Source organism: Miniopterus natalensis, chromosome 8 (assembly GCF_054644295.1).
Source record: "Miniopterus natalensis isolate mMinNat1 chromosome 8, mMinNat1.hap1, whole genome shotgun sequence".
Taxonomy (NCBI): domain Eukaryota; kingdom Metazoa; phylum Chordata; class Mammalia; order Chiroptera; family Miniopteridae; genus Miniopterus; species Miniopterus natalensis.
In genome coordinates this window covers 25,160,282-25,183,934 of record NC_142088.1, presented here as the reverse complement: position 1 = coordinate 25,183,934, position 23,653 = coordinate 25,160,282, and the positions used below count along the sequence as shown (strand labels likewise).

At 40.2% G+C, this 23,653-nt stretch overlaps 1 protein-coding gene across 1 annotated transcript in view; it reads left to right on the top strand.

Annotated features, from left to right (window-relative positions):
- PLCL1 (phospholipase C like 1 (inactive)) overlaps positions 1-23,653 on the top strand; it is a 312,956-nt gene that overhangs the window by 278,468 nt on the left and 10,835 nt on the right. Inside the window, exon 5 of the mRNA XM_016220590.2 lies at positions 1,291-1,400. Within this exon, the coding sequence (XP_016076076.2) occupies positions 1,291-1,400 (110 nt within the window). The remainder of the gene's footprint in view (positions 1-1,290; positions 1,401-23,653) is intronic.

Here is a 23,653-nt window from a genome sequence, read left to right as displayed (position 1 = left end):
TGATGTCAGGCACTACTTTGAGAGCTTTACATGTATTGACTCATTTAATCTTCACCACAATCCCTTGAGGGAAACGTTCTCATTATCACCATTTAACCAATAAGGAAACTGAATGGTGGAGTTTCAGAGACTTGCTCATGTACCTGGTAAGTGGTGGAGCCAGTGTTAGCCCCGGCTCCACAGCCATGCTCTTACCATACGCTATGTTTGAGATGTGAGCACCAGGAAAGTTAATGTGGTTTTAGGCTGCATCAGTAAAAGCAGAGTAGCTCGAACAAGTAGGGTGGTGATACATCCTTCCCTCAAGTGGCTGCTTCAAACCCACTTTGATAGATGTTTCTGGGTTCAGGTTTCTGCAAGCTTCACTCTGGGAAGTTAGGTAACACAGTGGCCCTGCCTGGATGTCATCCTTAAACAAAAGACATTATTAGTAAGCTGAAACATGTTAGAATGTCTAATCTGGAGAACAGAAGACTCTAGTGGGCTTTAATATCTTTTTAAAAATATTTAAAGAGTCACTCTGCAGAAATGAAATTAGACCTTGTTGATCTGGGTCTAGCTAGCACCAAGGAATGAATCGAAATTCCAGGGAAAAGAGACTTTGGCTGGATATCAGTCTTAGCTCTTCCAAGATGGAATGAACTGTCCAGAAGAAAAATTATTTTCATTCTTGAAGTTCTAAGACAGAGGCTGATGAAACAGATTGTGGTGATGTTTTTATAGTATTCAAGCTTTTGAGAATAACTGAGCTAAAATACCACTTTAAAGTCATTCCCAAATCTGAAACATTTGGGTGATTACAGGAATGCTATTTAAAAAAAATCTTTTTATTTTTATTTTGCATTTATTAATTACCATTGTTATTGATGTGGGCTCCAGGGCCTACTGTCAAGGCATATGGGTGGTTCATAGGAAAAGAGAGATTTATGCCCATCCCATATGGCTGCCCTTCACACATTGAACTATTTCATATAAAAACCAAGCACAGAACAAACAAGATGGATGTAACCTATTGGAAGAATTGCTTCTTACCTTCTCATGTGTTTGCCTATGGCTCCTGGCTGTTTAAAATGTATTTTAGTCTAATGCATGGATTATTATTGTTTTTCCCTAAGAATAGCCATTTGGTGGGGATGAATGGAATGGGAAGGACAACTTAAGTTAGGGATTTAGAGATTATAAAAGAAAGACAGGAATGGGAAATTATATATTTACTGATAATGTTTTTATTAAATGCCTATTTTTCTTCAATATATATTAAGAAATCTTACATGTTCTCTTTTTTTAAAGGAATGGAGTTCCATGAGGAACTTCATAATCTGGGGGCAAAAGAAGGTTTAAAAGGAAGGAAACTCAACAAGGCAACTGAGAGCTTTGCATGGAACATTACAGTGCTGAAGGTGCGTGAAATGTCCAGGTGCCCCCTTTCCCTTTGTTTTTCATTTCTCCAGAAACATCCATGGTTAAATATGATGATTTGCATTTTTAAGTAATGAGTGGCCTAGTCACCGGGCCCGTGCTCTGAGTGATGGGGAGACGCACCCTGGCACTGCGTGCTTTCTGCCCTAGCAGGGCAGTGAGCTTTGTGGTGGGGGCCGAGCACAGCACAGCCTAAATATGTTGCCCGGTGTTCGTGCCTCTGTGTTTTTACTCACATGGACACTTCTGTTCAAGGCAGTATAGCCGTTCTTGTTTGTGATAACAATAAGGCCAAATGTTCCAATGCAAGTGATTTGGAAGAGCCTTAAGCTATAAAATATCTGGAGCCATTTAGGATTATTTTTATTTTAAAAACAGGCATTATAAATACATTTATTTTTGCAAAGAGCTTTGGAAGTAATTTTCTTGAGATTATGATTTGCTCTGTTGAAAATTAATTTCAGGATTTTAAGTAAAGATGACACTTTTCTTATTTTCTTATATGAAAGGGGAAATGATTTAAGCAGTCGGAATAATTCGTTTTTGACGTGATAGGAGAAAAATAGCCACAAATAAAATTAATCATTGCCGACATTTAAAGAACACATCCTGTGTGTCAGATGCTGTTTCATAAGGTTTATATGAATTAACATTTTAATACAACCCAATACTGTTATTATTCCCATTTTACAGGTAAGAAAACTAAGGCATTAAAAACTTACATGCATTACCCAAGGTCACTTGCTTAGCGAATGGTGGAGCTGGGATGTGAACCCAGGTGGTTTGCTCTAGAGCCTGTGTCTTTAACCTGCTCTGCAGAGAGATGCTGCACACGTTTATGTAAAAGTGCTAGGTGATCTATAAGTATCATAAATGTTTATTAAAAATTCAACTCACAGATATTTGTTAAGCCCTACTGTGTACTGGGCTCTGTCCTAGGCATCGAAGATCCATGGAAAACAAAAAGAGATGCAGGCCCTGATCTCATGAATTGACACTCTGGGGGTAAGGGGTGGGATGGGGGAAAATAGGCATCATTTGCTTAACAGGCAGGGAAGAGCTATCACATTAATATAAAGAGGAGCTTATTATAACACTAGAGTACATCATGGCAGTGTGAACCCTGATACAAACGCCTTCTGTTCAGCAGATATTTATGTGGACTTATTAATGTACTGGTCCTTGAGAAAGGTGCTAGGCTCCAAATAGCAAAAGAATAATACCTAGGCCTCCAGGACCAGTCTACAAGGGTGACAGGCATAAACTAATAAAGGCCATTAATTATTCAGCACTTAATATGTGACAGGCACTCATGGGTAAGTAGTTGATGTACATTTCCCCTTTCTCTGCAACAACCGTGTCACCTTGAGACAGCTCCTGTCTTTTCTGATATCTCTCCCATCTTACAGATGAGGAAATTGAGGACTAGGGAGGTTTGTTTCTTGTCTTTAGCTAATAAATGGCAGAGCTGAGATTTTAACTCATGCCCATGGTTCTAACCATTGCCCTGTCCTCTTGCCTCCTGTAAAATTCAATCCTCACGACTGAGTCCAGGCAGCCTAGAGCAGGGGTGAGGGCACTAGGCTCCGTGTGCAGATCGCCTGAGAGCTGAGGCTTTGGCCAGGTTATGTACTCTCTGAGGGTGCTAATAATATCTATGCCCAGTTTTAGTGAGAATTATATGAGATAATACATACAAGAGCTCTAAGTCACCATTTTGTGGGCTTGTCAATCAGGTGCCCCTTCTGCACATAATAGACAAATTACCTCCTTGGAATTTGAAATTTTAGCTGAGAGAGAAAGGGACTGAGCTCTGTGGGAGACTGTTTATTCCAGTGGTGCCTCAGGGAAGATCCCCTTCTGTCTAAGACTCTTCCTTTATTTTTGTATCTTAGATTTGGAGCTCTTAGATCCTGCTTTGTTCTCCTGTCTTATTAATTTTCAGAGCTCCTCAAAGTCTTCTAATACATGCCCCTTCTCTTAAGTTTACTAGAGTCAATTTACATTGGTTACAACTGGTTGAATTAGTAATAACCACGCTGTTAAGATATATCACTGAATTAATAGGATGTGGCAGGGCTCACCTCTAAAATTCTAAGTTGCCTATTGAAAAGGTTTCCTTACATGCTAATTTACACAAGGACTCCCCACTCTCTAAGGGGAGGGAGTAGAGCCCGGTCAATATTGGTTGAATATGTGGGTTCATGTAGCTAAAAATATTTAATTCCAATGTAATTTCCAACAAGTAAGGAAGGAATTGGCAAAAATGAGAAATGTGCCTTCAGGTAGATGGTGGGTTGGCAGCATGGAGTTATAGAAAGGGGCATTAGTTTTAAAGTAAATTGAGCTGAGACTACAAAATAAATTCCTTAGTATATGTTTTCTGAAATCCAGTATTATACTCATCTGATATTAATAAATGCCAGGGAAGCTGGAGAAAAGTTTTCAGAGACAAAGATGAATAGCTATGTAATATAATGAATATGAATTGTAATGACAGTGTCCAGATTTTCTAAGCCAGAGGTCAGGGCTTAGAATCCAGCAAGGAGGCTGAAATCAAGATGGTCCTGGGAGCTCCCATACATATGTTTTCCTTTAATTCAGAGTTCAGCACCATGCGTGGGGCCAGAGCAGGAACTTGTGCAGCAGGCCTTTTGCATTTCCCACACTTTTACCATATGCCAGTATCCAACCCTACCCATCCGTTCCCTCTCCCTTCCTTTCTCTTTCACTACTGAGCACAGAATCCAGCTCCCTGCGTAGCCAGCGTGTTTATTTGGGTAGAATGATGTGAGTCTCACGACTCAGTCTTCAGTATCTTTTGCAGATAATCACTGGACCAAGATAGCTCCGTCTCAGCCCCCTCCCCGCACATGAATGCGTCCTTTGGTCTGTCTGTTCTCCATGATGTCCTTCAAAAATAAGTTTTGTTTGCTTATTAACCTTGGTGACTGGCTATTTCGACGAGAACTCGCCTGTGCGGCCGGCTACTTTTCCGTTCTTTTAAAACTCTAAATTGCTTTCAGACCTTAAAATGACTTAAGTTAATGTAAGTGCAGACATGAGTTATCTTGTGGCCAGTTAGCAAGGTGAAACATAATATTAAAATCCTACAATGGGAATTTTTCCTGTTAAGTCTCCCAGAAAAAGATACTGCAACTCTACTTGCATAGCCAACCTATTGTAGTCAGTTGTTAATTTGGGAAGTGTTTTATTTAAAATTATAGATTACTTAAAAATAAACAATATAATTTCCTTGACTTTTTATTGTAACATAGAAAAATGCTTTCAAGTGCACCTAAAACCCTTCAGATTTTACCCCAAAGTACGCTATGCAGCCAGTCTCAGTGCTTTGATAAGCACAGATCTCTCTCTGCAGACAGCGGGGATGAGGGCAGACATTGTCACATGGGTGTCGCTGCAGCCAGTTTTAGGGCAATAGGCCTTTTTCCTCTGCTTGTGCTTGGACTCAATCGTGCGATCAGTGGCTTCTTCTGATACGTGCGGCACACACTTTATGTTTCACTGGCTTCTTCCTTTCCAGCTGCGTAATGGGGCAGATGAAACTGGTCTCCACATTTTATAATTATGTTTTTTCCCCCCAATCTTTTCCTGTAGCGTCACTGCATTACAGTGCTTTAAATACATTGGTCCTTTTGTCACTAAACTTATCAATAGCGTAGATCTCTCTACTTATAGATCCTGTCTTTTATGTCTTGCTCCCCTACTTTTGATTTTTTTAACCCATGGCTCTATGAGACCCTAATTTTAAGTTTCTAGTTTTTCTTTGCATAGCCTCCCAGTGTGATTCCTCTTACTGCTCTCTTTTCCCTTTCTAACTGCTCTTTCCAAATGGAATGATCTATACTTAGTATCTTGGTGGGATTTTGTTTTTAATTGTGGTAAAATACACATAATATAAAATTTACCGTAATAGCCATTTTAAATGTACAGTTCACTGGTATCAAATACATTCAAAATGTTGTGCTATGACCACCATCTATGTCCTTACTCTTTTCATTTTGTAAAACTGAAACTCTATACCCATTAAACCATAACTCCCCATTCACCACTCCCTTATTTTTATGTAGCTCTGCTTGACACCTGCAGCCTGCTAAAATTGATTTTTTTTACCAAATTTTAAAAAATATAAAGATAATGGAATGTTGTGTATTGATCTAGTCTATATCTTCTCTATGCTACATTTATTTTAAAATTTTCACTTGATTTTTAACTTTTGCCTATTATATGTTTTAAAAATAATATTTGAGTTTTGGCAAGCAGTTCTGGTATTGTCATGCTGGCAGTGTTGGGTGACTGGAACTGGGAAGGGCAAAATAACAATGATGTCAAAGGGAGGGTCTGATTATGGTGGCAGCCGATTTAGTCCCATTCAACCTAGCAAGCCCTAGACTCACCTGTAATCTCAGCCAGCTGCCTTACCGTGCTTGTCATTTGTCACCAGGGAAAAGGGTGCAGGTGAGAGAGAATGGATGAATCAGTTCTAGGAAACAACTTCATTCTCATGTGTCAGTGCCATTGTCTTCTTACAAAAAAAATGTTATCAGGCCTTATGAAGTGAAGAGTATACATTTAGAAGACATAGCATCTACCCCTGGGGTTTTATAAGCTAAGTTTGATATTTTTCCTTGACTAGGTATCTGGAAAGGTACTCTTAGACACATTTTTAGGACCTTGTTATTGTTTGGCTTATTAGTGCAGAATAAATACCTTTCTCTCCCATATCAAGGAGGGGATTTTATTTATTTCCCTTCCAACATTTATAAATAAGAAGATACAAACTATAAAAAGGCTTCTTCTAATGCATAATTTGGGAAACAGTAATTTTTGTGTGTGTGCGTGAAATCGCAATCATCCATCAACAAGTATCTGTATGTTCCTACAGAGGGCTGGGCTGTGTGCCTGGGAATGTACTGGTGAATGAAAACATGGCCCCTGGTCTCATGGAGCTGACAGTCTTGTTGGGGAGGCAGTCACTCAATAATCACACACTGCGTGTCCCATTTGTCTCTGTGACGAGTGCCATGAAGGAGCAATTGCGTGGCCTTACCCAGAATGTGTAATGGGTTTTGATATAATAGGAGAGGTCAGGGAGGTCGTCTACAAGGAAGTACCAGCTGAGCAGAGAGCAAATATCTTTAGCCTTTCATGGATTCCAAAGCTCTGCCTTGTATCTTGATACTTGAGTGTGGTTGCCAAAACAATCTGAAAACAATGGTGAAAGAAAACTAATCAAAATAAATGTGCTGGACCTCCGTAACTTGGTCGGGAAGTTCTAAAATGTCTGCCTGGCTCATTTAATTACCATTCATTAGCATCACAGCTAATTTGTTATTACATAAAATCTGGTCATGAGTCATATTGTGAATTTAATCAGCAACCTTCTAAAAAATAATCTATAGCAATGTTCTGTATCCATAAAAATTCATTTGACAGATTATAGTTGCAGAGAAGGATGCTGTAAGGTTGGTTTTCGAGAGATTTCTGTGGTTTTAAAGTTGAAAAGATTTCAAGAGAGAATGATATGATATAGAATATTAGCTATATTAGCACTAGAAAAAACAGTAAATTCTTTAAAAAATGTATAATCAATGCATCTATAATAATAAGGTGCTAATCTAAAACATTATTTCAAACAACTCTTGTCCAACAATATAAGATGGTTCAGATGGAATGTTAATGCTTCTTAGCAATAAGCAGGCTGGTTGCACGGTACCCAGATTTCTGCCTTGGGTGACTGCACCCCAGCTGTGCCTCCCGGGAGTTTAGGAGAGATAAAAGCCAGGCTGTTGACATGATTATGGAAGCACAGACCACTCTACTTTATCTCCAGTACAACTAAATTTAGTGTCTCTGGGAGGTATCCGCTCCCCCCCCCCCCATGAAAGCTGCATTTTATAATGATTCTGAATAATTCACAAGTGGCAGAATCTTCATGAATAGCTATTATAGACCAGAGGACATGGCTCCAACTTGGGATGTTCTGGAAGCTTTTACATTTCTTGCAGGAAAACTTTCTTTAGAGAAAATGTTTTTCTCACACACCTAGTCTTAGTCTAAGGAGAGTTTTTAACTAAGGCAAGTTTGATGTCTTAACTCTGTTAACTATTTTCTACAATGATATAAGAGGAAAGAAAACACTGATAACAAAACTGTTTTATTTTTAGTTTCTTATAGCCCTTTCAGGGTTTTCAGACACAAGCTCCTCTACTTTCCTTGTTACTCAGGAGAAGAAGAATGAATATAGTTAACTAATTTCTTTATTCTTCGCCAAATCAGAGTGTGAGCTCATGCCTCTGAGTGTATGTGTAAGTGTGGTGTGTACATTGTCAAGTAAAAGCAAATCCAGATTTGGGTAAAGAGATATTTTATTCAAAAAGATTATTGCAGTATGGGGGAGGAGACCATTGCCATAAATAAGGAAACTACTCCTTCCATAAAATCTGTAAGCTTCTCAGAGGTCAGGCAAAAGGAATTTTCTTTTACTGGGAGGGTCAAATAAGCTAGAAAGGACCAGGTATGGGGAGTGGGTGGCTGGGTGGTGTGAACTTGAGAGACTATTAAGAAGGGCTGTATGCTGGAGGAGGGGTCAAGCTCAGGGGCTTGAAGGAAGGGAGAGAATCTTAACTAAAGTTTGGCCAAATTAAGGAAACAGATATTTTATCCAGCTCACCCACATCATTTCTGAAAGGGAACCAAGAGGGTGTGTGTCTGGCCTTGGCACAGGTAAATAGGGGAGCATCCGTGAGTCTTATCTAGGTCATATGGGGAATGGAGGTTCCTTGCAGTCAGCCATCTTCTAGAACAGAGAAGAGCGGGGGTTCTTAACCATCCCTGTTTTCCAGGAGCACGGGGTTCAGGTAAAGTTTAACATTTGTCAGCATATACACATACATATAGAAATATGCATTTAAAAGGTTATATATATGTGTGTGTGGGTATGTGGATATATGCATGCATGTATATACCTATCTGTATATGTAACCATGTAAAGGATCATTTAGTGTAAGAATAATGAAATTAGATGTTATTCTTTTAAAGCCATATTGAAAAGTTCATAATGGGCAGCAAGAAAATTTTTCTCAATCCAGAAGTGGTTACCTTCCAATTTAATGAGACTCTTTTATTTCAAGCAGATCCAGTGTGCTCATGGATACATCATGCGTGAGATCGCATATGCATGCTAGCAGACAGGGAGGTGGGGCAGACCCCCATCCTCATTTCCCACTGCTTGTGAAACAACTTCGTGAAATCACTCCCCACATGTAGTGATACTTTAAACATTTGTAATAAGTGAAGGCACCTGTTCACCAAAGCAGAATAATTAGGAACTTAATTTTCCTTTTAAGGAAAAACCATGGCTTTATGAAAAGATTAGTTATATATATTTTGAAAAATCCCCTTGGATTTTTAAAAGTAAGTTTAGATTTATAAAAAATGTACACGTAACTCTTCAGGAATTACTGACTAAGTCAAGAAATATCCATTCTTATCATTATAATCATATTAATTTTTTGAAAGAAGGTAACTTCTGGAAGAATAAGACTATCACAGAACTATGACTTAGAATTGAGTCTTAGACTTTGGCGTTATCAAATGTTATGGAAAGGTTATAAAATCACTAGGGAGAAGCTGCTTGCTTTCAGAGACAAAGAAGGGTATAGGTTTCTTCCTATCTGAAGAAAATTCTTCTATATGCAGGAAAATACACTAACCCCTTATGCTTAGGTTTGTAAATCTGCCAGGACAAAGCTATGTGTTCTAAAAACAGCCAAGCTCTTTGAATGTTTATTTAAAAGATACTATTCTCAATGGACGGTTGAGTCAGTGGACTCGGGGATTGAAAGTCCTTTAATTGCTTTACAATGTATTCAGGATAAAAACATTGCAATCTAAATCTCTCTGCGGTATCCCTAATTGACTAGAATATTATAGATCTTCCAGTTGTCCACTGCTCGACAGCTGGCATTATGAAACAACTAGAATAACATCGGTTTGTGGATCCTGTTGCCTGAGAAATATTAATCTTTTGGGCCAGAAAAAAGTTCCTGATAAATTACTAACCAATCTAGTTTTGGAAAGTTGATCTTTTTTTCTAAAACATGCATTAAGAGATGTATTTCCCCCTCACTCCCACCTTCCTGGGTGGAGAGAGATTAATCAAAGAATTTATATGCATATATGCATAGCCCATGGACACAGACAATAGTGTGGAGAAAGCCCGGGGCGGGATGGGTGTGGGGAAGAGGGACCCAGTGGCGGTGAAAAAGGGGACTCTGTAATACTTTCAACAATAAAGATAAATTAAAAAAAAGAGAGATGTATTTCTCATATATATTTAAAATATACTAGAAACCCTAAAAGTACGGCCTGGGTTTTAGTGGTTAATTCTGATTACCTTGGGTCAGAAACAAGGGTTTGTCTCACTGTAATATTCTGTTTTTCCAGATTTAATTGAGTTTCACTTTCTTTTAAAGCAAAAATATATAAGGGAAGGTTGAGTGGTTTAGAGAGTTACTTGCGTTCTCTGGTGGTTCATTATTGAATCAGTACTTTATTCCTTCAGTCTGCTAGGATGAGTACATTTTCAAAATCTGATATTGACACTCAAGAGGTATTGAAAGTTTATTTGCTGGTGAAGTTACGGCTGATTATGCACCCCTTCCTCACTCTCTCACCTTCCAGATGGTTCTTTACACTTAACTTACATGTTGTAGGAAACAGGCTCTATTGTTTATTGTAGATTTTATGCCAACCAAGAAACTTATATCTAAGCTTGCCAAAAATGAAGTTGGCATGTAAATGCTTGTGTATGCAAAGTGTGTTTTAGTAGTAACCGTGTTCTAATATTAAATCTGAATAAATGAGACTAAAGATTCTTAACAATGTGTATTGTGTATCCTCTGAGACAGACCATCAAGTCTTTTCATGTATTCTGAAGCCAGAGGGGGAAAGAGCCAGCAACTTCCTTCCTGTTCTCTTTTATCTCTAAAACATTTTGCCTGGGAGAGGAAGAATGTCATTGAAAGGAGCAATTATATGTATGTATATATATGTATTGTGTGTGTGTGTGTGCACGCACGCGCGTGTGTGTGTGTTATAACATAGCCCTTGGGTTTGTATATTAAATAATCCATTTATTAACCCCACTCATTGTAAGCCCTGTAATGATACATGTAGACATAATAATAACAATATTGGAGAAATATCTTCTTCTGAGTTTTTGGTTATCTAAAACTTCTCAGTTGTGTGAAAAACATAAATATATGTATAGCAATATAATTACAAGCACTTTCAGGGTGGAAATTCCATATCTGAATTTTGGAAAGTACTTTCTTAGCTGCTGAATTACAGTTGTTATCACTCAGACTGAGTTATTTCAGTAATCCTTCACTTAATAACCACCACCCTACAGATTATTTGGTTTGACTCAGAAAGTATAATTTTGTTCTAGAACTTCCTCTCTGGTAAGACAGAGAGGGAGCCAAGATCACCACTGTCCTAATTTTTAAAATAACTGCTCCTGGGAAGGTCATTTCCTTTGGCTCTTTTGTCAAGGTTTCCCAGGAAGAGTTTTCACATGAGACCCTGAACTCTAGCTGGCCTTGATAATTAATACATGAGACTATGAAATTCATTAAAGTTAAACATCAGTACAACAAAAATTAGCTCCTACACTAGCACAATTATTATTAGTAATTTTTTGCAACACAGTTTTAACAATCTGATCCCTGCATTGACCAGAGCTGCCGCATACTACCATGTAAGTTGTGCACTGCGTGGCTCTAGGGGGCGCCATTCCCTTTGAATCTATGTGAGTGACGCCTAGATTTGTCACATAGCTCACATGAAGTTGTCAGCCTCAGCATTTTTTTCTACCTCTAGCCTTCTGTTTTACATGAAGTTTTGGGAAGTGACTTTAAGTATTCATTATTTGTATTGTAATTAATGTCGACTACAGTGGTTTACCTACTGAAGTTTACATTTATGAGAAGTCTTAGTAATTTCCAAAGGATCCCCGTGCAGTGGTTTGTCTTTTCATGAACCTGTCATTTATTTGTATATTGAAGCATGGTGGAGAAGCTCCACAATCCAGAGTGTTCTATACTTCAGATGAGGAAAATTTCATTTGTGCCTTAGCTAGATCTTAACTTTGATTGGTTTTGACAACCAAACCTAGTTGATTCAGTTCGTAACTCTAATTGACAGAAACTTAAAGTATTGGGAGAATAATATCCAGTTCTCTTTTCAAGCCTAATACAACCTTCTTATGAGAGAAAAAATTAAATTTGTTTTATATTCAGAAAAAAGTGCTCTGAAATCACTGAACGGGATTGAAAAACAAACAACAAACCAGCCCTGTTGATGGCTCAAGTAGACTTGAGCGAGGCAAATGTTTTAGTGTTTGTCTGTCATCTACAGGAAATAATTCCAAGTTCTTGGCTTGGCTAGAAGGTCCTCAGTGAAGAGGCCTTTGCTTACCTCTTTACCTTCACATTTCACGCTCCCACACTGCCACAGGCCTGTGGGTCTTGGAACACAGCGGGCCGTTTTAGGCCTCCATGCCTTCGCACATGCTGTTCCTGCCTATCATGTTCTTTCCCTCCTCAGCCAACTGACCAGCATCTCCTCATCTCTTAAATCCAGCACAAGTGTTACCTGTTGTCTTTCCAGGAAAAATTTCCCTGCTCTTTTCTCTCCATGCTTTTCATCTCCCAATTCTCATCAAAACCAGATAATCCGACAACTTCTTAGTGCTATATCTGTAGCTTCTGCACAATTCCATCCTTGTGTCCCCCCCCCGCCTCACTGCAGGGTAATGATTGTCTTTTCCAGCCCCTTCAGCGGGGCCTGTGCCTGAGCGTGGTGCTGAGCTTAAACTGAGAAAACAGAGGATCACAGAAGCTAAGCAATTTGGTCAAGATGACAACTTCCTCGTGAAGCAGTGGACTGGATGCAAACCTCGATCTGTGTGTTTAGCGCCTGTTTGTGACATCCACAGCCGTGGTGTCCAGTGTCACCATTCGATGCCTGTGTGCTATGTACTTGGGGAGCTGCACATTTCTGCTGTGTGTGGTCACTGCATTTTCTCAGGGGGTTGGCGTCCTGACCCCTTGCTTCTTCCCTGTGCCTCTGGGAAGTCCCCCCTTCCCCGGCCTGTTCTCACTCGGGATCATCTTTTCCTGCCGGCTGTTCTGCCTTCACGGAGTGCAGGCAGGTGCCCATGTGCACTAGTCTGGTAATTTGGTTTTAGCTTTTGCTGTCAGTAGGCCTAATACCCACTTCTATTTTTTTTCATCCCCTGGGTACCTATCTTTTGTCTGTCAGGCAACTAGTGACTGTTCTCAGGGTTTCTCTAGAGATGCACAGGTTTCCAGATCACTGCTTCAGCTCCTTCCAGCCATTTCCCTCCACTGATGCTGTGTACGTGCAGTGTGTGCACACGTACACAAATATTTTGAATATACATTTTATATACTTTTTGGTGGCCCTGTTCTACATTTTACAATTCTACTGCCCGCATTCATTTTTTTTATTATTACAATAGAAGCAGAACATGGTATATGCTCAAGGTGTGTTTGTTGAATTGAATTATTTGAATATAAACGTAGAAAAGAATATTAAATATTGTCCTAGTGCAATGAGACTTAAGCCACCATTGTCTTTAGTTGTTCTTAAGAGGACTGGAAAAAGATAGTTTGTTTCTCTTTGGTTTTCTTGTCTTTTTCCAACATGGTTGAGAAATCATTAACAATTCAAGTGACTGAACTTTAGAATTTTTTAGATGATCTTTTTATAAAATCTGGATAACTTTTACCTTTGAGTTTCTTCCTCCATTTGTGAGCCATCACCGTCTTCATTACTGTTACTTTTTAAGTATTCATCAAGAGCTCATCATGTACCTAGTGCTATAAGTACACGAAAACGCTTGGGAGTTTGCTCTTCTTCCTGGATTCACTTGTGCCCCAAATAGGCAAACTTTTTCTCACTGGCCTTAGTTATATTTTTGAAAAAATCCTCTAATCTTGGTCAATCTTATTTTTAACCAAAATCAGAAATTTATTTAAAAAACCAACAACTTGTGTACACCAGAAAAAAATGGGACATCTTGGGGAAAATCAGAATATTCACTATAAAACTTGAATCAAGCGTATGACTGATAGGAATTGATGAAGCTGATTCTCTTTCAGAAGATATTTGTCTTCATATAGAGTGCAGTTTAGCAGCAACAAAAAATAATAGCTATAAAATGCTTATTCTCTGCTAGATAGTGTTCCAAATGCTTTATACTTATTAAATCATTTAATTCTAATAACAACCATATGATGTAGGTAATATTACTATTTCTAACTTATATATGAGAAAACTGAGAGACAGAAAGTTTAGGTAAATAACTTACCTTTAATAAGGTCAGCTAGCCGAGTGGCAGAGCCAGAATTGAAACCCAGGCAGCCTGAACTGGACTCCTTGTTCATAGTATGACAAGACTGCCCCAGCTGTTACATAGCTATTTCATATATAATATATAAAAAACACATCAACAACAGTAAAGCCATACTTTGCAATAATAATTAAAACCCTGAAATTACAAATACATAAATACAAGAGAGTCTCCAGATGATCAGAGAAGGGTTTCTTATATAGAATACAATAGTGCACTTTGCCAGAATTTTAAACACAGAGGTTTCAGTGTGGTTGGATGTAGATAATAAGTTTACCTGTGACACAAATTGGAACATTAAAAAAGGGGTGACTGTTACAGGCTGGATCGTGTCCCCCCAAATGCCTATGTTGAAATCCTAACTGCAGTATTTTAGAATGTGACTGTTTTTGAAGACGGTCTCACAGAGTAGTAAGTTAAAATGAAGTCATAGGGTGGGCCTTAATCCAAGGGACTGGTGTCCCTATAAGAAGAGAAGATTAAATAGAGAAGCACACAGAAGGAAGACCATGTGAACACACGGAGAAGATGGCCGTCCCCAAGCTAAGGAGAGAAACCAACCCTGCCCACACCTTAATCCTGGACTTTGAGCCTGAAGAACTATGAGAAATACGCTCCTGTTGTTTACCCAGTCTGTGGCACTGTTATGGCAGCCCTACAAGACTAATATACTGACTGTCTTAGTTTGGGCTGGCCTAACAAGAATGCCATAGACTGGGTGGCTTAAACAGCAAATACTGATTCTCCCAGGTCTGGAGGCTGGAGGCCTGAGATCAGGTGTCAGCAGGTCAGGTTCTGGTGAGAACCTCTTCCTGGTGGAGAGGCAGTGAACTCATGTCTCTGTATCCCCTTGTAAGAGCACCGATCCTAGCACGCGGGCTCTACCCTCATGACCTCACATCAAAATCTAATTACCTTCCCAAGGTTTTAACTTTGCATTAAGACTTCAACATATGAATTTTGGAGGAACACAAACATTTAGTCCACAGCAGTGACCCAGGAAGAGAAATGTTTGAAAGGTAAAGTTTAAGGAGATTTCTAACATAAAACCCATTAGGAAACCCCCACTCCTTCAATTTCTAATGATCATTGGCTGAAAAGATAATTTAATTAGGATGCATTTTTATGTGAAGTGGGTGACTTGTTCTTGATGTGGGCAGATAGGACAGTCAGTCTCCTTACTGATATGATTAGAAGAATTCTACCAGCTCACATCTCCCACCAAATATATCAGTTATTACTCCACTGTCTCCTGCCTCCCCAGATATACTTACCACTCTACCTGACCTTGAAATTGCTATTAGTATCGTGGTCAGTCCTTTGATTTTTTTTCCTCCTCCAGAAAATTCTTGTTAAAAACGGGTTTTCATAAAAAGTAGGGGGCAGTGTATTGGTTATAAAAGGATGGGCTAGTTTTGGGGTGAGTTGACTATTTTTTGTCATAATTAAAAAGTTAGAAAATGAGATTTTTGCTGGGGGTGGATGGCAATAGTCCTGGGACATCCTAAGCTGAGGTGAATGTGTTTTCAGTGGCACCCAGGTTATTCCTTTATTCAGTAAATGCTTTGGATCCCTGCTTTGGGCAAGGCCCAGTGCTAGTGGTGGGGGACACATCTGTGCACAGGACACAGGCAGCCGCTGCACTCAGGAGTATGCACTCCTGTGGGAGATCCAGATGCCAACAAGTGCAAGCCACGATCAGTTATTAAATTGTAATTGTGGCAAGTGCTATGTCAGGAAAGAAGCTGAGGAGTGAAAAAGAATTCTACATAATTCAATATATTGCTGAAGGTCGGCACTGTCTTTTAGCATGTGCTGTCCAATGTGGAAAACACTAGCCACATTGTAATAAAAATAATTAAAATTAAATAAAATTATATAATCAGTTCCTCAGTGGTGCTAGTCACATTTCAAGTGCTCAGCAGCCACATGTGGCTGGTGACTATCATATTCGCCATCAGAGATACAGAATAGTTCCATCATCACAGAAAGTTTCTTTGGCAAACAGTCTGAGCTATAGAGTTATGCCAGAATTATGAAGTAAAATAAGAGAATCCTTAACTGCTAATTCCCTCGAGAATAGGATATATATATATATATATATATATATATATATATATATATCTACCAAAATAGTCCACTTTTGGCTACAGGCCACAGTACGAATCTCATCGTGGTCTGGCCTTCAAAATGAGGAATGAGACTTGAATTTAAACTACAGACAGAATTCCTTTTCTCTTAGTATTATGAATATTGAGGTTTTGCATTCTTTGAGTGTTCATTTTTGTATTTATGAGCAAAATATATCAGTATATTTAAATGTATTAGTTGCCTGTAATAACTAGGGGATTTTTAATATATTTTGTCCTTTTATTATAAAAACCTGACTATATAAAATAAACATCCTGTGGTTTATAAATATGGGAGAGTTGGAGACTGTTACTTTAAAACAGTATAGCACGTGGCCAGCATGGCTCAGCCGTTGAGCATCGACCCGGGATCCAGGAGATGGGGGCTCGATTCCCGGTCAGGGCACATGCCCGGGTTGCGGGCTCGATCAATGACTCTCATCATTGATGTTTCTGTCTCTCTCTCCCCCTCTCTCTGTCTCTCTCTCCTTTCCTCTCTCTGAAATCAATAAAGACATATTTAAAAAAAAGAAAGAAAAAAAATAGTATAGCAACATTTGTATTCTCCACAGCTGAGAGAATTGCTTTCAATTTCAGTTCAGCCAGTCTCTATTTTTCCACAGACAGGAGACAAAAAGAAGATAATTCTATGTGGGCGGAGAAGAAGGAAACCCACTATGGTGCTTTAATACCTCAAAGTTGACGTTAGCGGAAGACTTTATTAAAATATGCAGCCCGAAGTTGAGGATTAAGATAATAATACATCCCGGTGAGGGATATGCTTTTGCCGCCTCTGCCGAAGGTCACCCTTCGAAGGGAGCTGAGACAGCGCCAGGCCCATTGATTTCCCTCCGTACTGAGACATCTCTGGCAGGTGTCAGCCTCGCTGTTCGAACACATAAATATGGAAAGTTAAAGAGCAAGGAAGAGTGGCCCCTGGGACCCTGCCCGTGGATGGTCAGGATGCTTCAGGGTTTGCTCTGAACAGACATTATGTAAATTTATAGTTAAACAGCACAACACACATCAGCATATGAAATAAATATTGATAACAAATATTTTCCTTAGAGGAACATAGCTTCTCGAGTCTCTAGGGTAACAGAGCTTAAAAGTCCTGTGTAGGTGTATGCACCTCCTTTCATTTGTCGCTAGTGAGGCTGCTTCACCTTGTGAAGGAGGTCATTTTCCTTAATGACATGCTGTCGTTCTTGTATTCGTTTCCACCTGCCCACTACGTTCCAGCCACAGTGTTCCTCTGCAAGTCTCCAAACATCCCACGGTTATTCCTGCTTTCTGGGGTGATTTTGCTCAGTGGCTCCGCTGGTGGATATTTTTTTCCTTCAAGTTTCTCATACATTGAGGAAAGACGGGCACAGTAAGGGTAAAATGATCTGCTGCCCCCCGCCACGGGGACTTGCCAAGGAGCTGGCTGGAGGGAGCCATCCTCACCTTAGCCCTTCTCTCATTTTCACTTGGGTTCCAAACCTGAGGTGCTAACATTCATTCTGCGCTATTAGCAAGTTAATAAGGATAGAACTGTTTCCTAAGAAGACTGCAAGCGAGGGAAGCTGGTTTTAGCTAGAATGGTGTGTGTGCTCACGTGTGCTCGCATGTATTCTCAGTCTCTTTGTACACTGACCATTGCCCTGTACACTTTTACTTCTGGTGGACGTCTCAGGCACAGGAGAATGCGAGAGGGGCAAAGGGAAGAATCTATGGGGTAGACTTTTCCAGTTGCCTGTCAACTCACATATCTTCCTTATTGTAAATATGCATAAATGCATAATAACATTTTTCTTATGCTACTTCTTACTAATAAACCCATCAAGTAGAAGAAAGATCTTTATGTCTTCTGTCAACTGATTACTTAACCCTAAGAGCTTTACATCATATTAGATTGAGTTGTGCATGTTAAAATTTTCCAAACAGCAAATATAAAGATATTGTTCTATACATTAAACTATTTTTATTATATAAAATAAGCATACATTGAAATTTCTTAGTTATCACTTTTTTCTTTCATCAAATTGTGAAAGCAAATAGCTAGATTTTTTTTGTCTTTGAAGAGGCACGATTGTTTCGATTTTGCTAAGATACTTTCCATCGCGGTGTTCACTTCTACTTTACATTAATTTTTTTTAAAAAAATATGTCTTTATTGATTTCAGAGAGAGGAAGGGAGAGTGAGAGAGAGATATAAACATCAATGAGAGAGTCATTTAACAGCTGCCGGGATCCAGCCCAAAACCCGGGCATGTGACCTGACCTGGAATCGAACCGGGATCTCCTGGATCATAGATCAATGCTCAACTGCTGAGCCACACCAACAGGGTGATACATTAATGTTTTTGGATGACTTGGACATTTTCAGAATTTGTTTGAGGTCACTTTTACGTAATTAGAATGATCAAGATTCAGATCTACATGGAAACAGAAGAGTACACCAAATGATTTTAAGAGGCCTCTTCTAACCATTGGAACACAAGCTTTTTGTGGACAGACAAAAATTCGTTACTAAGCCCCAAAACGGGCATCACCTGGTGGACACAGTGAGAATTCTTCATTTTCTAGAGGTCGTCATAAATGCATAGACCGCATGAAATCCCTATATTTTACTTTTAAGTTTAGGTAGATTTACTTATGTATTTAAATGAATTTGCTTTACATTTTAAATTGTTGTGTAACTTTCTCACTTCATTCAAATAACAGGGCTCTGAAATAAGGGGGAAGCATTAGGACACTAGGAAAACTAAGAACAATCAGTTCAAGAAGTAGAGGCTTTTAGTTATTTCATTTTATAGTTTGCCTTTGTCCTTTCACAATTCACTGTTCAGCTTGTGTTTATTCATATAAAAAGGCCTTTATAAGAGACTTCAGCTCCCCTCCAGCTACCCTACTTCCTATCTCTCTCCCCACCTACACACCCAGACTTCTAACAAGGTGTGTCTCCTCCGACTGCATGCACTTCCTCCCCTCCCACGCACTCCTTAACCTGCTCTAATCTGTCTTCTTCTCCTGACACTCCATGAAATCGTTCTCACCAAGGTCCCCAGCCACCTTCTTGTCACGAAAGCTCGTGAACACTTTTCAGCTTCCATCTTCTGTGACTACTTGGCAACGTTCGTTCTGCGTGGCTGGTCACTCACTCCTGTCTCACTGCTTCCCTGGATTTCTGGGACACCTCACTCTACACGGCCTTCCCTTTACACTTCTGGCTCTTTCTCCCCAGGAGTTTCTGCAGGTTACCCTTCGTCTACTCTTCTGTTAAATGCTGGTGTTCCTTAGGGTTCTAACCTAGGTTTTCCTCTTACTTCATTCTTTCTTTCTGGGTCTTAGTGTCCATGCAGATGGCCTTTGTTATCCTCTCTATGCTATCAAATCCCAACGGTATAGCTTTGGTTCCTGTGTCTCTCCTTGTCTCTGGATGACCTCCGCTCGCCACCCCTCCCTCTCAGCTACCCACCAGGCACCATCACACTTCGGAGGCCTGTCAGCCACAGCGAGAGCAGCATGTCTCAGACTGTGTCGTCTCCTGCCTGCCCTCAGCACACCTCTGGTATCCTTACCTGGATGAATGAATGAACGACCACAGAGCTACCTAAGCAAGAATCCTAGCAGTTAGTCCTTGATCTTTTCCCTAAATTTCCAGCTATAAGTGGTTATTGGGTAAACAGTTATCTCCCTGGAGGCTGCATTTCTGTAGCTATCACCTTGGTTCTCTTCGTATCACCTGAGTCAGTGAAAAACCTTTCCTTTCCCATGTGCCCCAGCCCCCCGGCCCCCAGCTCAGCAGTTGGAGTGACCTTTCTAAACTTAAATCTGATTGTGGCCATCTGCCTGCTTAAAGGCCTTCCAAGGTTTCCCATGGCTCCTCCTGCAAGCTTCTTAATTTCCCCTGTGGAGCTCTTGGTGACCACCTTCCTCTCCAGCTTCATCTTCATCGCCTTCCTCTCCCATGCGCTTCTCCAGCCACACTGACCTTTCCCAGTTCCTCAGTGGCACCGACTGTGCTCTCGGGCTGAGCAATTACCTGGGCTGCCCCCTGGCAGCCCCCCAGTTGTGTACACAGTGCACCAGGGGCCCTTGATCCATCGGCTCCTGCACCGCACCTTCAGGATGCCCGTGCTGACCCCGCCGTCCCCCCCTGTGCCCAGCGGGCCAGGTGCCCTGCCCTGTGTCTCCACAGTGCCCCATCTGCCCCCAGCATAACGCTCTAATTGCTTCCTGATCTCTCTCCCACTATACAGTCTCTCTTAATTAAACACAGCAATTTTAAACTGAGCCCTAATTAATAAATTATAGGCTTTCAGTATAAACGGTGAACGGCAAAGAGCATCTCATTTAGTCCTCTTGCTTAATAGAGAAGGAAACTGCGGCCCAGAGGAGTCAGCGATCTTCCCAAGGTCACACAGCTGACTCATCGTTTCTTAGTCATTCCTCCCACTGCAGACATCAGCCGCACCCCTGTCCCTGCTCTCCCGGGATTCTGGCTTTCTCTGCAAGAAGCTTTCTCTGCAAGGCCTTTGCTGGGGCAGAAGCATGGCTTAAGCTCCATTTACCTTAGTTATCAACAAATCAAATGCTGTGATTAAAATTTTAATGGGCATGTCGTTTTTCATTCAAAGTAAAACTTCTTTTTTTTTGGCTGGGTCACAGGAAACAGGGACTCAGTCAGGCTTCTTCAGGTGAGACTCTGACGAGGCAGGACACATATTTCCTGGGAATTGGAGGAGGCACAGAATGGGCAGCCTCACAGAGCCGTGGGCTAGGAGAGCACAGCTCAAGCTGGCTGTGGGAGATTGTCCTTTCCTCTTCCCGAGGAGCAAGATTTAGTGGATTTTCACTCCGGTGCTGTGGCTTTAGAGGGGCTCAGCTCACTCCTGTCTCTTTCTACCCTCTGTATATTTTTCTAGCACCTTTTTCTGTTGGTGCAACTGACTGAAGCTCTTTGTATTTCCCAGGCTTGCTTTCTGAGAGTTCATCTGATTGGTTTAATTACTGTCATTCCTGCCTGGAGTCAGGCCAGCTCATAGGTCACTGGGCATCTACTGATTGGCCACTCTTGGGCCATATGTGTGAATGCTGGGTCCAGGTTGGCCGCTCCTCAATTTAACTATTAATAAGAAGTAGCTCATTTTATTTGATAGTCGCCTTACTATCATTAATAAAACGATGACCTATTGGGTGGAGGGTGCAGGGAAGTTGCCCCTTTGACAATGTCTTGGGTATTTAGGCTCTCATAGTACATAGCGGGGCCATCCCAGTTCAGAGTCAGCATGGGCTAGTTTCTTTAGCAAAGTCTGTGCACCTGAACAGAATTGCACAAGGCTTGTCAAATGAAGTTCTGGATTTTCTACATGGTGATAATTTAAAGTTCCTCTAAAAATATGAGTTTTTTGGTCTACATAGCTAAGGCCTAAATTATGTCAGCCACTGAAACATTGGAATTGAATATGAGTGTTCTGTCCCAGTAGTTTCTGTTAGTTGATTTTCAGTCATCTATTCTGGGAAGAAACCTGAGGCCTGGATTGGAAGAGCATTTAGGGAGGTGTCAGCATGACGCTCGCAAAACTGAGTGGGTATGGTGGATTTTTCCAGGTATATACATTTACAAAGTTGATTTAAAAATAAGAATGTAAGAGTGATGATGATATTTGACATTCAGAAGAAATGTTTCGACAAGTGTATGTCATAATTTAATGGTGCATGTTCCATAAAGTGGATAGGAGTGAAGCTGTGGAAATAAGTATCTTCCAAGGAAGTGGTACTTGTCTGCTGTGAACTTGTTGGTGACTTTCCCTGTGTTCTCTTCTGTCTCTCATTATTTTCAGTGATACTGGCAGTGTGTGAACCTGATTGGATTCTGGATTTTCTTTTTTTTTTTCTTTTTTTTTTTCTGGATTTTCAAAAAGAACTATGAAAGATGTTTTGGACATTTGCAGACATTGGATCTGCACTTCATATCAGATGAAATTGCTGAATGAATGTTAATTTCATTGGGTTAATAATAGTACTGTGGTTGTGTAGATGTCCTTAGTTTTGTAATATGCCTAGTGAGGTATTTAGGATGATGTATATATAAATAGATAGCTAGATGGGAATAGATAAGTTAAGTCAACATGACCTCGTACGAACAATTGGAAAATATAGATGCTTTTGGTTCAACTTCTGTGCAGCACAGTTTTTTTAAAAAACCCATAAGTTGAAGGGAAATTGTGTTGCTAGTAGTTTGGTGTTGTGGATGGTTTGAGTTTGAGATCTGAAACTTGAGTGAGTCTCAGATTAGGGAAAACAGGTCTTGACATTTCCTTGGACTAACAAGTTGTCTGCTGTTTAACCAAATGACTTGTTGGATTTGGGGCATCAATTGTGACCAAATCTCTAAACAGTCTTTGTGGAGGGAGCCAGTTGGCTGCTCCTCAATTTAACTATTAATAAGAAGTAGCCCATTTCATTTGATAATTGCCTTGCTGTTATTAATAAAACAATGACCAATGGGTGGAGGGTGCAGGGAAGTTTCCCCTTTGACAATGTCTTGCTAATAGCTATTTGGCCACTCCAACCGACACTGGACCTAGAATTCATGCCAGCATAAATGGGTACCTGCAGGACCACTGTATGGGCTAGCCCTGCACTCACCACGGTGCTCTTCTAAAGGGGACAGATTCAGCCTATTTAAAAGCATTATGATTTTTCAGAGAATAAAGAATGAATGTCCTTGGTAAAAGGGCACATCTCGACCAGATGCAGTATGACTGTCATTAGGCTGGAGGGAATGCCACCATGCACATAGAAGGCGGTGTCAGTGGTGCCCTGGAGCTGTGCAACACAGGACCAGATGTCACCAAAAACCACTTGCTTGCTGAAATTTTCAGCACTGTGGAGGTGGTTAAGCAGCTCTAAGGCATTCTGTGATCAATTCATTCTGATTCACGACCATTGTTAATGCATCCACACTTTTATTCTGGTATTTTTGCAGATTTATTTTTTGGATGGATCAAGTAGCCAATAATTTAAGCAGTGGAATCAGTAGATTTCTTAAAGTGAAATCTTACCAAGAAAATATCAGAATGCATTTTTAAAAATATCCTTCTAATATTAGCAACTGCCTCTATAGCCTTTGTCTTTCGGGGGGTTTGGAGCATCCTACATGTGTCACGCTGTTGTAAATGATCTTTCTAAAATGGGAAGAGCATGAGTTGGCTGAGTAGAGGTTTCTGTAGAAACTCCTTCTGTGTTTGGCTTATGGCCCTCCCAATAGCAGTATGAATTTAGATTTCAGCGTCATTTATGATGCAAGGAAAGTTAATCTGAGATATTGGAACTTTTAAACAGCATTTGGTTTTTGTGCTGATGACCATCCATTACTAAAGCTGCATCTGAAATGCAGTTAATCACCTTTGTCACCTTGCTAAAGGTTGATATTAATCTTCTGTCCTTTCTTATTAGAGCTGTTGCCGTAGAGGCAGATGATCACAATAATGGGAAGGTACGAGCAGAGAGCAGGGGGACCAACAGGCAGTGGCTCCTTATTGTTTTACTGAATGGTTTTTTTGTCACAATGACTGCAGGAGAATTTTCAGAATGCCAGCATCATCACACAAACCTGTTTATAAAGATTTCTGCAGTTGAATTGTATTTTT